The 15,223-nt window shown below is 41.1% G+C and overlaps 1 protein-coding gene across 1 annotated transcript in view; it reads left to right on the top strand.

The window, feature by feature from the left end:
• LOC147108174 (protein unc-13 homolog A-like) overlaps positions 1–15,223 on the top strand; it is a 470,724-nt gene that overhangs the window by 382,768 nt on the left and 72,733 nt on the right. Inside the window, exons 28-31 of the mRNA XM_086004706.1 lie at positions 2,232–2,328; positions 9,054–9,197; positions 10,387–10,464; positions 12,331–12,408. Of these exons, the coding sequence (XP_085860832.1) occupies positions 2,232–2,328; positions 9,054–9,197; positions 10,387–10,464; positions 12,331–12,408 (397 nt within the window). The remainder of the gene's footprint in view (positions 1–2,231; positions 2,329–9,053; positions 9,198–10,386; positions 10,465–12,330; positions 12,409–15,223) is intronic.

Raw genomic sequence — 15,223 nt, 5'->3', positions numbered from 1 at the left:
TTTATATATAAAAAAAATCATAGGTAACTTCAAATTAATACACAATCTATGTTTTACATAGTTCTATAATTCTACTTTTATATTCAGCATGTCTTTTTAAGACTAACTTTTTATCATTTGAGGGGCAAATAATCAGCAAACATATAAACTGACCAAAGGTATGACAGCTGTCATCACTACCATGAATGAGAGACTAGAGCTGGAACGATCACAAAACTAAACCACACTCTATGCAGCCCTCAGTAGATTTTAGAATGTACTCCACCCACCAGTTAAGTCATTAACATCAAAAATATTGGCCCTGAATTTGCGGTCGGAGGCGTACCTCCATTTATGAACGGAATCCCCAATAAACCCTACTGGAAGCCACAAATAACTAAACAATTTAGACAGCTGTAATAAAAATAAATGTTTTGATTTTCAAATTTAATTAAAAAGTCCCTTCAGTACAGCAAATAAAATAAAAAATTTAATTTTTTGAAAAATAATTTTAAAACATTTTAATCCGGGCCAATATTTGGTGTGTTTGCATAATTTTTTATTTAAAAATTTTTAATTTAAGATTTATAATAACCCTTACACTGGTGAAAGCAGGCCCAGGACTAAAAGTTTTGTGGGCAATTGCTGGGCAGTAGTTGAGCAAATAGCCCAGCTCTGCGGCAACGAAAGTGAATTTCTAGTCAGTTCGTAGGATCGGTTAAGGCATACCTTGACAGATCGCAAGTTCCGGGTTTTCGCGCATGCGGAAACCCGGAACTTGCGGGGTCTTTCAGAAGGCTTATGACGGTGTACACTGAGCGTACGCTGTCACAGGGACCGTAAATTCCGGCCCATTGTTATACATCTTTCAACAGCTCTTTGGTCACTGTCTGCTGCTCATGAGATAATAAAAATGGGGATCAGGCAGCCATGAAACATTTGTTGCTTCATGACAGAGTAGAGGACACAATGTGGAGGACTACACTGAGATACAGGAAGACAGACACGCCTGCAGAGTGGGTGGATAAATGGCAAATTCAATTCAAAATAGTGAAGTGTGAAATGGTTCATTTTTGTTGGGAGGAATAAGGAGGCTACTTATTCCTTGGAATTTAAAAAACTAAATGGAGCAGAGAAGTCGAGGGATATGGGGATCGGACGGGAAAGTGGAGTTGAGATCCAAGATCAGCCATGATCTTATTGAATGGTGGAGTGGCTCGAGGGGCCATATGGCCTACTACTCCTCCCAATTCTTATAAAGAAATTCAGAAATACAGATACATAAAGCACTAAAAAGTAGCAACACAAGTTGATAAGGCCATAAAGAGTGCAAACAAAGTATTGGGGTTAATTTCTAGACTGCAATCTGGCTGGCTGCGGGTGGAAAACGGAGGCTTCCCATTCAAATCAGGCCCTGCTGTTAAATTCAGCAGGGCCAGCAGGAAACCCATTCTCCCGGGTTTCCCGACTGCCTTGGAGCCCCCCAACCCGCCTTCTCCATTAAAATTCAGCCCTAAGTAATTCTCTCTGGCTGAACTGTCTTCAGGAGCATGTCAACCCTTGCTCTACCAGTGGGTTCTACAACTTGCTAGCATAACAGCAGAATATACTACAAGCCATAAATAATAGGAGATCTGATGTCCTACCCATTGGAAGACCAGACAAACAGCTGTTTGCCCTTGTGTTCATATTAGCTTTAATGGATGGAAATAAACCTGGAAAACTGAATGTGAAATCAGCAGGTAATAATTGCCCAGTGAAAAATCCATGCCAGATGTTCTCTTTATCTCTGTCTGCTTTCTTCTATATTAGGTTATAAACATTATCATTTAAATAGTTTTGTTCTTCATCTTTTCTGATGAAGAGTCTCTCATGAAATATTGTTAATCTGTCTTTCTCTCTTAGATGCTGACGAACCCACTCTGTGTTTCCAGCATTTTCTGTTTTTATTTTTGTTTAACAGGCTCCATTTAGTGTATTCAGTAAGAAATCTTTCAAGTGAAGCAGTTAAACACTGCAAAATGCAATCATTTCCTCTTAATAATTTGACTGAAATTAGCTGAATCTTTTGATTTTAATGTAGAATGAAATTCCAATTACCCCTGTATTATATTGATTTGTTTCCCTGAAGTAATTTGTTCTTTCCTCTTATCAATTCACAGCTGCTTATGGACTATATTGATTGTGAAGGAAGTGCATAACATATTTCTAAAATATAAGTAGTACTAAAATATGAAACTGTTTTTCCACAGCTGGTTTGAACCATTTGTTATACAGTGGTTGGATGAGAACGAAGAGGTATCCAGAGACTTCCTGCATGGAGCACTGGAACGAGACAAGAAGGATGGTGTAAGACAATTTGCTTCTACTACTGCATGAACTGACTGACTGTATTTGAATGTACAGAGAAATTGGTTTTATTTATTTTACTTGGGGAGATGCTGATTTGGCAGCAGATGTAGAATCATACAGCACAGAAGGAGGCCATTCTGCCCATCGTGCCTGTACCAAATCTTTGAAAGAGGTATCCAACTAGTCCCACTACCCTGCTCTTTCCCCATTGCCCTACAATTCCTTCCCCTTCAAGTATTTATCCAATTCCCTTTTGAAAGTTACTATTGACTCTGCTTTGACGACCCTTTCAGGCAGTGCATTCCAGATCATAACTGTATATCTTGGCCTAGATATTGCTGTGATAGCTTTGTGACACGTGATCTGGGGAGAGGCAGCACTTCCGTTTACCACACAATTGTGCCCTTCATGCCATCCCAAATCCTGGGGTCAGGGTATTAACATATTTTCAATGATCACCCACACCATTTTTAACATTACTAGGTGTGCACCTTAGTGTTTGGAGCAGGGGGGTGGAGCGGGGCGGGGGGGGAAGGAATATCACTGCGGCACCTTGCCACAATGTAAGTAGGCCAGCTGTGCCACCTGAGATTCCTCACAAAATTTGAAACCCTTCACTGTAAATCTTGCTACTTGTCCAATGGCAATCGATCGCCATAGGGAAACCAGTGTTGGAAAAGAAGATGGGCCCCACTTCAGTCAGGATCTGTATAGTTGCTTCATGCAGATTTACTTAGCACTGCGGGCAAGGGAGGCAAAACTGGCAGGAATTTTGGCAGTCCTGCCTCTGTCATGTCTCCACAGAAGTGGGCAGATGAAAGAAGAACCCAACCTTACTTTCAGTGGAATTTTTCTCAATCCAGAAAAAGGATTGGAGACCCAGGATAACTGGGTCTTGCTCCAAATTTGTCTCCAGCTCACCCAGATACTGGTGGCTTTGCATCATCAGGGCCCAGGAATTTTAGGGCTATTGGTCTTGTTTGTAAGTGGGGCAAAAAATTCTCTTAAGTTAATGTTTTACATACCATATATTAATAATGCTGAGATCAGATATATTTCTCAAATTTAAAAATTTCCTTTTAAAAGATTCAAGTTGACTAATTTTTATGCCATGTGGATTAAGTTGTTATCGACACCTGCTGGGAGCTCCTACCATTATTTGGATGACCATTAAACAATAAGGATTTAATACAAAAAATCCATCACACCACTCCCCACCCCCGCAGCAATCTCGCAATCTCACAATCTCCTGGAAGAGGCAACAACCAAGAGTGGAAAAGCTTTAGACTAATTTTGGAAATACTCTGGGAATTTCCTATCTGGCCCACAAAGCTGATTAAGCTTGCTATAGCAGACCACGATGAATGATGGTACTAGCCCCATTGACCCACCTGCCTTCCAAAAGTAAAGGGCCTAGAATTTCAGTGGTGTTAGCGCCCACTTAGCGCCTAAAGAGGTCTTTAGCGCCGGCGCTGTTGGTAGCCTGGAATTCAGTGTAGCGCAAATGGTGGCGTTAGCCGGTAGCGCTGCGCCGGCACCGATGACGTCATCGGTGTGCGCAGCGCCCCGGTTCCAACGCGATTCCGGCCCAACGCCCAAATTCACTTGCCGCCGCCTCACCCGTAGCGGGCGCAAGGAGCGTTTGTAAAACGGGGCCTTGCAGCTCCGAAAGGCCGGGGCGTAAAGGTGGAGATGCGGCCGTCCGCTTTCCCGGCGGCCGCTTGGCCGCTCCTTCCTCCCCGGACTCCCACACCACCCCCCCGCGGCATTGGTGTCTGACCCCCGCGAGCCCGGCACTTCTCCGTGGTGCCGGGCTCATTTGCCGGGGGAATCCAGCGGCGATCTCACGGCTGCAGGCAGCTCCTCCTTAAGAGAAGGAGGAGGCCTGCAGCACCCCAGCCTGCCGCACCGCATCGGGTGGCGCAGCGGCAGCTGGACGCCTGAAACTGACTTTCAGCGCCCCAAGCGAGGCGGCCAAACCCTGCAATAGCGCCCGCCTCCCTCTTGGGGCGCTGCAACTGAATTTCAGGCGGGCGCTACGGGAATCCGGGCGAGCGCTAAATTTCGGGCGCTAAAGATCTGGCGCGGCGATAGCGAAATTCTAGGCCAAGGTGTTTACCACTTGCAGGAACTCGTCCAACTCCCTTTTGAAAGCCTGCAGTGAATCAGCATTCACTGCACGTGCCAGCATTTTATTCCAAAGGTCGACAAACATCTTGCCTAACTATGCTTTTGTAACTTGTGCTTATATCCCCAGGACCTCTTTAACCTGTTTAACTTAAATAGTCTATCAATGTGTCCGAATCTAATCCCTTCATTATTTTAAAGAACTCAGTCATATCTTCTTGAAGTCTTTGCTTTTCCAAAGTAAAAGCCCCCAGCTCTCTAAGCCTGTCCCTCTAACTAAAGGCTCTTAAACTGGGTATCAATTGAGTGGCTTTACTCTGAACTTTTTCCAACACTTTGATATCCCTCACCATGTAAGGAGACCAAACTGGACAAGAAAGGACAGTACAGTACTTTTTATTTTATAGTTAATTGTCTTTGCAATACATTGAGACACCCTATTTGCTTTCACAATAGCCTTGAGATACTGGTTATGAAACTTTAATGAATCATGCACTGTAACCCCCAGGTCCTTCTCTTGCCCAGCAACCTAGAGCACACAATCCTGTATGATGTATGCATGCTTGGAACTGCCACTACTCAAGTGGTTCCCCCTCAGGTTTCCCCTTCTTGATTGCTATTCTGCTGGAAAGTGTGAATGCCAAGAGAAAATGGGATCATGCTCAACAAAAATGGTTGAATTATCTGCTGACACAAAGGGCTGGATTTTCATTCAGCAGTCGGGAAGGAGGCGGGACTATAACTTTCGGGTTTTAGTCCTGCCTCTATCGACGTCCGGCCAATCCACGCGATTTTCCCTTGATTGACCTTGTTGAGCCTGCTCAGCAGGCCAATTAAGGGCCACCCGGCAACAGGTGACGTCACAGACTGAAATTTCATCTGTCAAGAGGTGTTGACAGATGAAATATCAGTGTTTCACAGCTGTTTGAAGCTGTCAAACACTGACAGTCTGACTTCTAACCTGAGTCCTCCTTCACAGACTCAGTTAGAACTCTCACCGGCACTGAAAGCTGAAGGCTGTCACTTTAGACAGATCGCAGCCATTCTGCTTTCAGTGCCGGCTGAGTGATGGACTCCCGACGCCTAGAGGAAGAAAGGCTGTTAAGGTAAGTACAGGTAATTTAAACTTCTTTACACACTTTAGACACACCAAACACACTTACCTTTGCACTCATGCACCCATCACTCACCTGAACACCGACATCGCGACCCCTCCAAGTCCTTCAACTCGACGGCCCGCCTGCTCTAACCTGGCGTGGTTTAGAGCCGTCGGGAATCCCACACTACACCCCTCAAAATAGGGATTAGACTAAAAACTGCCTCCTTTGAAACTTACGTGGAGGCGGGTTTTGGGCGGGATGGTGTCGGGACCCCCGAATTCAGGATTTTTGCCCCCCGCACGCCTAAAAGCCCGCCTCACGGCACAGTGAAAATCTAGGCCAAACTATCTAGACTAACACAGGAAGAATAGTCACTTGGATGCGGTACTGGAAAGTCTTGCTTCTGGAACCATGCCCCATTATAGGCCCATCAACTTTGGGCTGCAGGTAGGAGAGGAAAAAAGAAAAAAAAACAGAGAAACAATTATTAGTGCACTATTTATGATCTGTTCGGGAAATTCAGCCCCAATGTGTGACTGACAGAGGCTTGCAATTGGTAGCAACAACTCGTGTTTATATAACACATTTTGCATAGAAAAATGTCCTGAGGCATTTCACAGAGAATATGGGGGGAAAAAAGATGATGACCAAAAATAAATATTTGAAGTGATGACCAAAAGCTTGGTCAAAGAGGTGGGTTTTAAGGAGAGCCTTAAAGAAGGAGAGGGAGGGGGTGGCATGGCTGCGTTACAGAAAGTAAAGGAAAGAAGGACCTGCGTGGGGCCTAGAGAAAAAAAAGGAGACAGCGGTAATGGGCTTGTATCTGGAGCCGCAGGCAAATGCATACACAAACGGATTAGATAGGCAACAATGTTAGGCTGTATAAATCATTTCTCATCTTTATTCAAACAAATAGAAAGTTACTTTTACCGTACTATATATGTTTTAGTGGCCTAAAAGCAAGAGCAAACTCAGCATCAATAAACTAATAAAGGATGATTTGTTGCCATAGATAGAATCCCAGCTTCTTGGTATGAATGGGAAGAGCATATAGTTCATATTTTCATATTAAATAAAAGTTAGACGTTCACTTCCACTGTGTCTGTCTTTTTATTATAGGTATGTAGAAGACTTTCTTTGTCATTTTTTAAATTGACCTTTTTTTTGTTTTATTATTAAATGTTTCTTATGAAATTGGCAAGTGAGTGCAGTAACCTTACAATAAACCAATATTTTTCACTTGAATGAGAATGTCAGTATTGTTTAGGCAATTTAGATTTATCAGAATTGCTATTACTTAGTTAGTAAATTCAAATACCTCTGTCATATTTATTTATGTAATAATGTGACAAGGAATCCAAGATTCCCTCAATAGAAAATGCAGTGTAATCATTCCATGCATTGTATAGATTAGAAGTGTCTACAGTCAATGCCCTCAATTCCTGTACTAACTGGTTAAATATTTTTTTAATACTATTTGATCTCTCCTGATACTGCTTATATACAAAATGTACCAGTTTATAATAACACATCAGAAGTTATAAACAAATAAATTCAGAGGAAATTAATTATTGTAGTCAGGAACGCACTGACTTATAAAGTACACTTAATAAATGAATTAAAAAAATTAGTGAGTAACGTAATTATAAAATGCAAGTTACATTCTGTAAATATGTTAATTATCAAATGCATTCAGTAACTGAATTATATATATAATTCAGTCAGCAAATTAATTGTGACGTTTAGTGATTAAGATAATTAAAATTAGTAAATAATTAAATTTAGTAAATAATTAATTCGGGAAGTAAATTATGGTGTAATTAATCAATAATAAAATATGGTTAGTAACTGATGGTTCCTGCTGTTTTGTTTCAGAGGCATAAATTTTGTATGGAATATGGCACTTTCAGTAGCAATCCCATTCATCTTCAGTATCAAGGCAATAACTTAAATTTAGATCTGAAATGTTGACTACAGATATCTCAGGTTCCATAACATGATGCAGCTAGTAACACACTTTCCATGGAACAAAATGACCTAGGGATGAGACCGCAGCAGATCAAGTCAAGGCTCAGAAGATGCCAGATCAGGAGGGAGGACCTAGATGGTGCGGAACAGGTTTAAGTCTGGACTCGGGGAGTGGCAGATCAGAGGTCTTTACTTGAGAGTGGCTGATCAGGAGTCCGGACATGAATGGCAGATTAGGAGTTAGATCTTTTAAGGGTCAGAAATTTTGTATCAAATGGGCAGGAAGAGGATGGTGCATGTGTTCTGGTGGAGGCCTGTGTATGTATTGTGGCAGGCAGCTGCAAAATGGCTCTTGGGAATTATAATCTAGTTGGAGGCTTTTCTTTACATAATGTATGTGCTGTGAAGTCAGATTCAGGACCCAAGCCCCAATGGATTGCATAGAGAAGTTAATAGAGGGATTAGAAAATGGAATTGGTCAATTGATTGGTTTTTTGATATGATTTTTTTTTAACAGAATTATTTAATTTTTGTGTTTATTATGACTCGTTTTATTTTTAGAGCTATATTATGGCTAGGGAGCGAAAATGGTAACTCAGAAAATTTTGAAAATGAATTATGATTTGGGTGCTTTGTGGTGGATGCTGGCAGTTAATTGGTTACTTTACAGTGCATGAATTGACCAAGATCCTCCTCTTTGGCGGCTTTGCTGCCATAAGTATGGTGAGGTGGGACGTCTACCCATCCAACAAATAGGCTACAGACCCCAGCGAATTGTGGGCTTCCAGCAGCATGTGACATCACTCTTTCATTACTACCCTATTTGGACACGTGAGATGTGGGAAGAAATGGGCAGAGCCCTGTGAGACAGGTCCCTGCCTAATAATCCACTCCCACCAGCTCCATTGTTTTCTGAATATTTAGTGAATGGGACATTTATACCCTTCAGCAAGCTTTTTATCCTACAGCCAAATAATTCCCCATGCTCTGCAAATACTTTAGCACTATGGATACAGGCTTTGTACTAAAAACAATAGATTGTAATATTCATTTGGTAATATATTGTGCAAATAATATTCTTGCACTGGATTTAAGTAAACTTTAAATTCTGTACTATGTCCCTTTAAAAAGGAGACACAACTATAACTTTTATTTTGTGCTCTACTAACAAAAACCCCCCAAAAATTACAGCCTTTTATGTGAGACTTAAAATTTCTATTTAATTCTGCTACCTGTCACCTACTTGTGTTTGCCTTTCCAAGCAGAAGCCAAGCGGAAGGAGCGCACGTCAACCCAAGCACCCCACCCACCCACCTCTTCAACCACCATCTGGCCCACCTGTGACAGAGTCTGTAGGTCCCACATTGGACTCATCAGTCACCTGAGAACTCATTTTTAGTGTGGAAGCAAGTCCTCCTCGGTTCCGAGGGACTGCCTAAGAAGATGACTTGTGTTTGCACTTGTACTTGTTTTGTTTGGGAGCAGGAAGATGAAAATCAAAGTAATTTTCTTTGTTTTTAATCACAGTTCCAACAAACATCAGAGCATGCCCTCTTCTCCTGTTCTGTGGTGGATGTGTTCTCACAATTGAACCAGAGTTTTGAAATCATTAAGAAGCTGGAGTGCCCTGATCCTCGGATAGTGGGACATTATATGAGAAGATTTGCCAAGGTAAAGAATGAGCATTTGTGAGGAAATTAGGTGAAAAGACATCTTGCTAATTAACATAAAATTGCTGTAAAGTCAAAATTCAGTTTTATTATCAATCAAAATGTTTTCATATATTGAATTCAAAGATGGAACTTGCTCTTGTGGTATTAAACATTTGATACGTATTAGCCTAGATTTTGTTATTGTAGCCCCAGGGTTCCTGCCCGTTTGGTGGCAGTGCAGGCTTTGCATCTGTCTGTCTCCCAGAACCCTCACCCTCATATAGCTCTTCTCGGGCCAGCCTCACTTTCTTGTTCACAGTGGGCTCCCAGCAATCCTTCTGGTGCCACTGAGTCACCTGCTTCGGGTTATGGGGGGTGGTGGGTGGGTGGGGATGGAGAGGAAAATCGTCGTGACCCTGCTGCAGGACACCTTGGTCAGTGGTTCCTGGGGTGCAATGACAAAAACAATTATAAAAAAAAAGTCTTGCCTAATGCAGTCGATCACCCTGTAATCAATTGGACTAGGTTTGGCAGGCAATTAAATTTTATAGCATACCTCCCCCCACCCTCCGCCTACTGCCTTAGAAATGCTGGATGCCTGACACCCAGCATTGTTGAAGCCTTTAATGATGAGAAATGTGTCAGGATAATAATGGGAATACATCATTTATCATTTAAATGTGTCAAACGTGGATGGGCATATTCAACGTTCACTGTCACTTCCAGATGAAAGTCCCTGAAATGGCAACAGGTGCTGGGGAGTTTATGGAACAGCTCTCTGCCACAAAACGGGTGGAAAAAAGTAGGGAAACCTGGGCCATTTTGTCTGGAAACCTCATAAAAAGCTGTGATGTATGATTTCCTTCATTAATGTGGGACCCATAAAAATTGATCGTTCCAACAGAGCATTGTGCTATGTCTGAGATCTAGCATTACCGTACTCTATTAACATGAAAAAAAGCTAAAACTCTCTCATTGAGGTTTGCCGGACTGAACACATGGTACTTTAATATAACTCGTGTTTTTTAAACCTTATAGCAAAAATATGAGGCAGACATGATATTTAGCCAGGAAAATGATGAGAAACTTCGAATAAATTGCACACTGGCTCAGCATTTCAATATCTGCCATTTTTTTGTCATCCTTTCAATGGTTTTAAAAAATAAGACAAACTCTTGTGTTTCTCACAAAATTATTTTCTTTTCCAGACTATCAGCAATGTGCTACTGCAGTATGCCGAGATAATAGCTAAAGATTATGCATCATACTGTTCGAAGGAGAAAGTGGTAACTATATATATATATTTTTACTGTAACACACAAGCACCCTATAATAATATTAGATTAAAATAATGTTGTAAAGAGAAAAGGTGGGTTAATGTTTTGGATGCAAAACTGGTGTTTCCTCTTTACAGATACCAACAAGCCTGATCTGTATTTATACATGTCCTGGCTAAAATTTATCCCTCAACCAACGTCACTAAAAACAGATTATCTGGTCATTATCACATTTCTGTTTGTGGGACCTTGCTGTGTTAAATTGGCTGCTGCGTTTCCTACATTACAACAGTGACTACGCTTCAAAAGTACTTAATTGGCTGTGAAATGCTTTGGGATGACCTGAGGTCATGAAAGGCGCTATATAAATACAAGTTTTTTCTTTCTTTCCAACATTTCTGTTTTTATTTCAGATTTCCAGTATTTGCAGTTTTTCCTTCTGTCATCTGTTGCCAATCCCTTTTACATAGGTGCAGACGTCATCTGTTACTATTCCATAAGGAACAATTTAGTTCCTTTTACAAGTCTTAATCTCTTTTTTTGATGTGCATTCACAAATAAATCCCATGCACACCACACTGCTCCTTGTCTAAAACTTCTGTCATTTGTGGGCTCTTGCAACATCCGTTCTGCCGTGTCTTACTGTACCTCTTAAGCCTGCCTTCCCTTTTTATTATTTCTATCATTTTCTTATCTGTTTCTATCTTTCTTCATTTTTTATATTTGTTTTATGTTCTCCATTCAGCTAATAAATGTGTTGTGGTAATATAAGGTTCTACTGCATAACAAAATGGCAGTGTTGCACTTTATTCACGAGAATGTAAAAAATAATAAGGAATCGTCTCTGCATTCCTTGCTTACTAGTTTACAAAATGCAACAGCAGAAACTTGGTTCAAATTCTCTTGGAAGCCATTGTGTGCTAGGGAAACAAACATTTTTAAAAGTTACGAAAAGGTTTAACTATCAAACACTTTCAGGAATTAAAAATGCAGAAGGCTATGGGAAATCTATGACTCGCTCATTAGCATCTCAGTGCAATTTCACAAAATGTTTTAATGTACTTAGGAATGATCGAGGAGAACCTCGTAAGGCATGCCCTATTATTCTGTTTGTCTCCAGCATCATGCTAGTGTTCTGCCATCTCATATTTTAAAAGGGATCAAAATTTAGTACTTGACTAGATACAGATCCCATCTGCTTTACACCTTGTGAGACAAATATGTAGATGAGAAACATGGCAAAGGAATCCAGGCACCTGTTTAAGAACGTAAGAAATAGGAGCAGGAGTAGGCATACGTCCCCTCGAGCCTGCTCCGCCATTCAATAAGATTATGGCTGATCTTTGACATCAACGCCACGTTCCCGCCTGATCCCCATATCTTTATTTTGAAAATTACCTGTTTAAATGTTGTGCAGAAGTTACTTGTGAGTGGCTGTAACTGTATAAAAATGTTGTCCCTTTATAGTTTATGCCAATATTTGTCTTGTGATATTGTCCTGAAAATAATCATTTATATTTTAATACAATTTTGTTATTTTCCTTTGCTTGTTTGGTGGCTGAAATATTTATCTGTAATATCCCCTTAAAAATACTGTCGCTGTTCACTAGTCAATAATTGTTCAATCATTCAGAAACGCAAACTAATTCTATACATTTTTTTATATATAATTCTATAGAATTTTAAGATCCTTTTTGACATCAATATTTGTAATTGTGAATTATGACAAATAAAATTGATTGATATATAAGCCTTTAAAATATATTTCATTAATTTATATAGATATGTCAATTTTTAACATTTCTTTTCATTTGAAAGTAAAAGGCTGTAACTATAAAAATTATTACTCATAATATCATGTTAAACCTTTTGTAGCCATGTATCCTGATGAACAACATCCAGCAGCTTCGAGTACAACTGGAGAAGATGTTTGAAGCGATGGGAGGAAAAGATGTAAGACCCTGAAATTCTCAATTTATTTTTACTTTTAAATGTTTTGGAGTTAATAATTTATGGAATTATGTTAATTTTGGCCCTAAATTTCCTTGATGTCTAGCACCGTTATAGTGCCAGAAAATAATGCCATTTACTAGCTGGGGGGCAGCATGGAAACTTCCTCCTTAAGAACATTTGCATATGAGCAGGTGTTGGTTCTGAGATAATTATCGTGTATAATAAGTGTAAGCAGCTGAAACCCCAGGAAATTTGAGTGCCATAATGGTGCGACACTGAAAACCTCTGTCTTCAGCACAACCCTGCGACACTAACAGGTAAGGTTGTGCTTCAGGTGTTTCCTCTTAGTTCTGCTCAAATCTCTCCACGGCATCTCCAACACACATCTTTAATCTATGTTGGCAGCAATGTAGCAATACAGGCATCATCTGTGCCCACTAGACAAGCAGGCAGAAGAGGTGGAACTGAGAAATACCATGGGGCAGAAAATGTTAGTGGGAGTGGTATATAGACCTCCAAACAGTAATGCAGAGGTTGGGGATGGCATTAAAAGGGAAATTAGAGAAGCGTGCAATAAGGGCACAGCAGTCATCATGGGTGACTTTAATTTACATATAGATTGGGCTAACCAAATTAGTAACAATACTGTGGAGGAGGAATTCCTGGAGTGTTTACGGGATGGTTTCCTGGACCAATATGTCACGGAACCAACCAGAGATCAGGCCATCTTAGACTGGGTATTATGTAACGAGAAAGGATTAATTAGCAATCTTGTTGTACGAGGCCCCTTGGGTCGGAGCGATCATAATATGATCGAATTCTTCATTAAGATGGAGAATGAAGTAGTTGACTCGGAGACTAGGGTCCTGAATTTAAATAAAGGAAACTACGATGGTCTGAGGCGTGAGTTGGGTAGGATTGATTGGGGAATGTCACTCAGAGGGTTGACGGTGGCTAGGCAATGGCAAACATTCAAAGACCGCATGGATGAACTACAGAATTTGTTCATCCCAGTTTGGCATGAAAATAAAACAAAAAAGGTGACTCATCCGTGGTTAACCAGGGAAATTAGGGATAGCATAAGATCCAAGGAGAGGACATATAAATTGGCCAGAAAAAGCAGTAAAACTGAGGATTGGGAGCAGTTTAGGATTCGACAAAGGGATTAATTAAGAAGGGGAAAATAGAATATGAGAGTAAGCTTGCAGTGAACGTAAAAACTGACTCAAAGCTTTTATAGATATGTGAAGAGAAAAAGATTGGTGAAGTTAAGCGTGGGTCCCTTGCAGTCAGAATCAGGGGAATTTATAATGGGGAACAAAGAAATAGCAGACCAATTAGAGGAAACTTTGTTATATCCGGCACCGACGGGACCGAGCTGTTGCCGATTTATCAAAGCTGCCGGACATACCAGCGTTAATGTTGAAGCATACGGAGATTTGCAGCTCCGTATCTGGCAACAAACACTGTTGCTTAGCAACAGCTTCTAAACAGTCGACCGTACCTTTAGAAGCGTCCCTGTAGCTTAGCAACAGCTTCAGAGTGACTTTGCAGAGCCTGACTGTTGAAAAAAAAAAGCCACGAGAAGAAGAAAAAGCCACGAGAAGAAAAAAAAAAAAAAAAAAACGGCTCCTGATTTCTGCCGGTAGGATCGAGGTTTCCGGACATACAACCTCCGGATAAACCAAAGTTTCCTGTAAATACATATTTTGGTTCTGTCTTCACAAAGGAAGACACAAATAACCTCCCAGAGATGTCGGGGAACATGGGGTCTGATGAAAGGGAGGAACTGAAAGAAAGCAGTATTTATAGGGAAATGGTGTTAGGGAAATTGAGGGGATTGAAGGCGGATAAATCCCCAGGGCCTGATAATCTACATCCTAGGGTACTTAAGGAAGTGGCCCTAGAAATAGTAGATGCATTGCTGACCATCTTCCAACATTCAATGGAACCTGGAACAGTACCCATGGATTGGAAGGTAGCTAATGTTACCCCACTATTCAAAAAAGGTGGTAGAGAGAAAACGGGGAATTACAGACATCGGTAGTGGGGAAAATGCTAGAGTCCATTATAAAAGATGTAATAGCAGAGCACTTGGAAAACAGTGACAGGATCGGACAAAGTCAACATGGATTTACAAAAGGTAAATCATGCTTGACTAATCTACTGGAATTTTTTGAGGATGTAACTGGTAAAATAGATAAGGGAGAACCAGTGGATGTGGTGTATTTGGACTTTCAGAAGGCTTTGATAAGGTCCCGCATAAGAGATTAGCGTGTAAAGTTAAGGCACATGGGATTGGGGGCAACCTAAAAACTGTACTACCGAAATTCCACCAGAATGTTTCCTGCCCCACAAGAGGGGAGAACACTCTGGATCAAGTCTACACGAGTATTGTAGACGCTTATAAGGCCATTCCCTGCCCCCACCTTGGGAAGTCTGACCACCTCTCCCTGTTTCTAGCCCCGGCATACAAACCGCTCATCAAAAGAGGGAGAACATCAGTGAGAGCAGTGAAAGTATGGCCAGAGGGGGCAGTATCGGAGCTTCAGGATTGCTTCGAACGCACTGATTGGGGCATGTTTGCCCATAATGACATCGAGGAATACGCATCCACAGTGCTGTTCTACATTAACAGCTGCGTCGAGGTCGTCACGACCCATAAAAATATCAGGACATACCCCAACCAGAAACCCTGGATGAACGGAGAGGTCCGCTCACTGTTGAAAGCACGCGATGCAGCATTTAAATCTGGCGACGCGGCGCCTTACAGTGCAGCTAGGACCAACCTAAAAAAGGGGATCAGGACTGCCAA

The sequence above is a fragment of the Somniosus microcephalus genome, chromosome 13, assembly GCF_052327205.1.
Source record: "Somniosus microcephalus isolate GS21.2 chromosome 13, FLI_Smic_1.0, whole genome shotgun sequence".
In the NCBI taxonomy this organism is placed as follows: domain Eukaryota; kingdom Metazoa; phylum Chordata; class Chondrichthyes; order Squaliformes; family Somniosidae; genus Somniosus; species Somniosus microcephalus.
The sequence above is the reverse complement of the archived record's forward strand: the minus strand, read 5'-3'. Positions and strand labels throughout refer to the sequence as shown.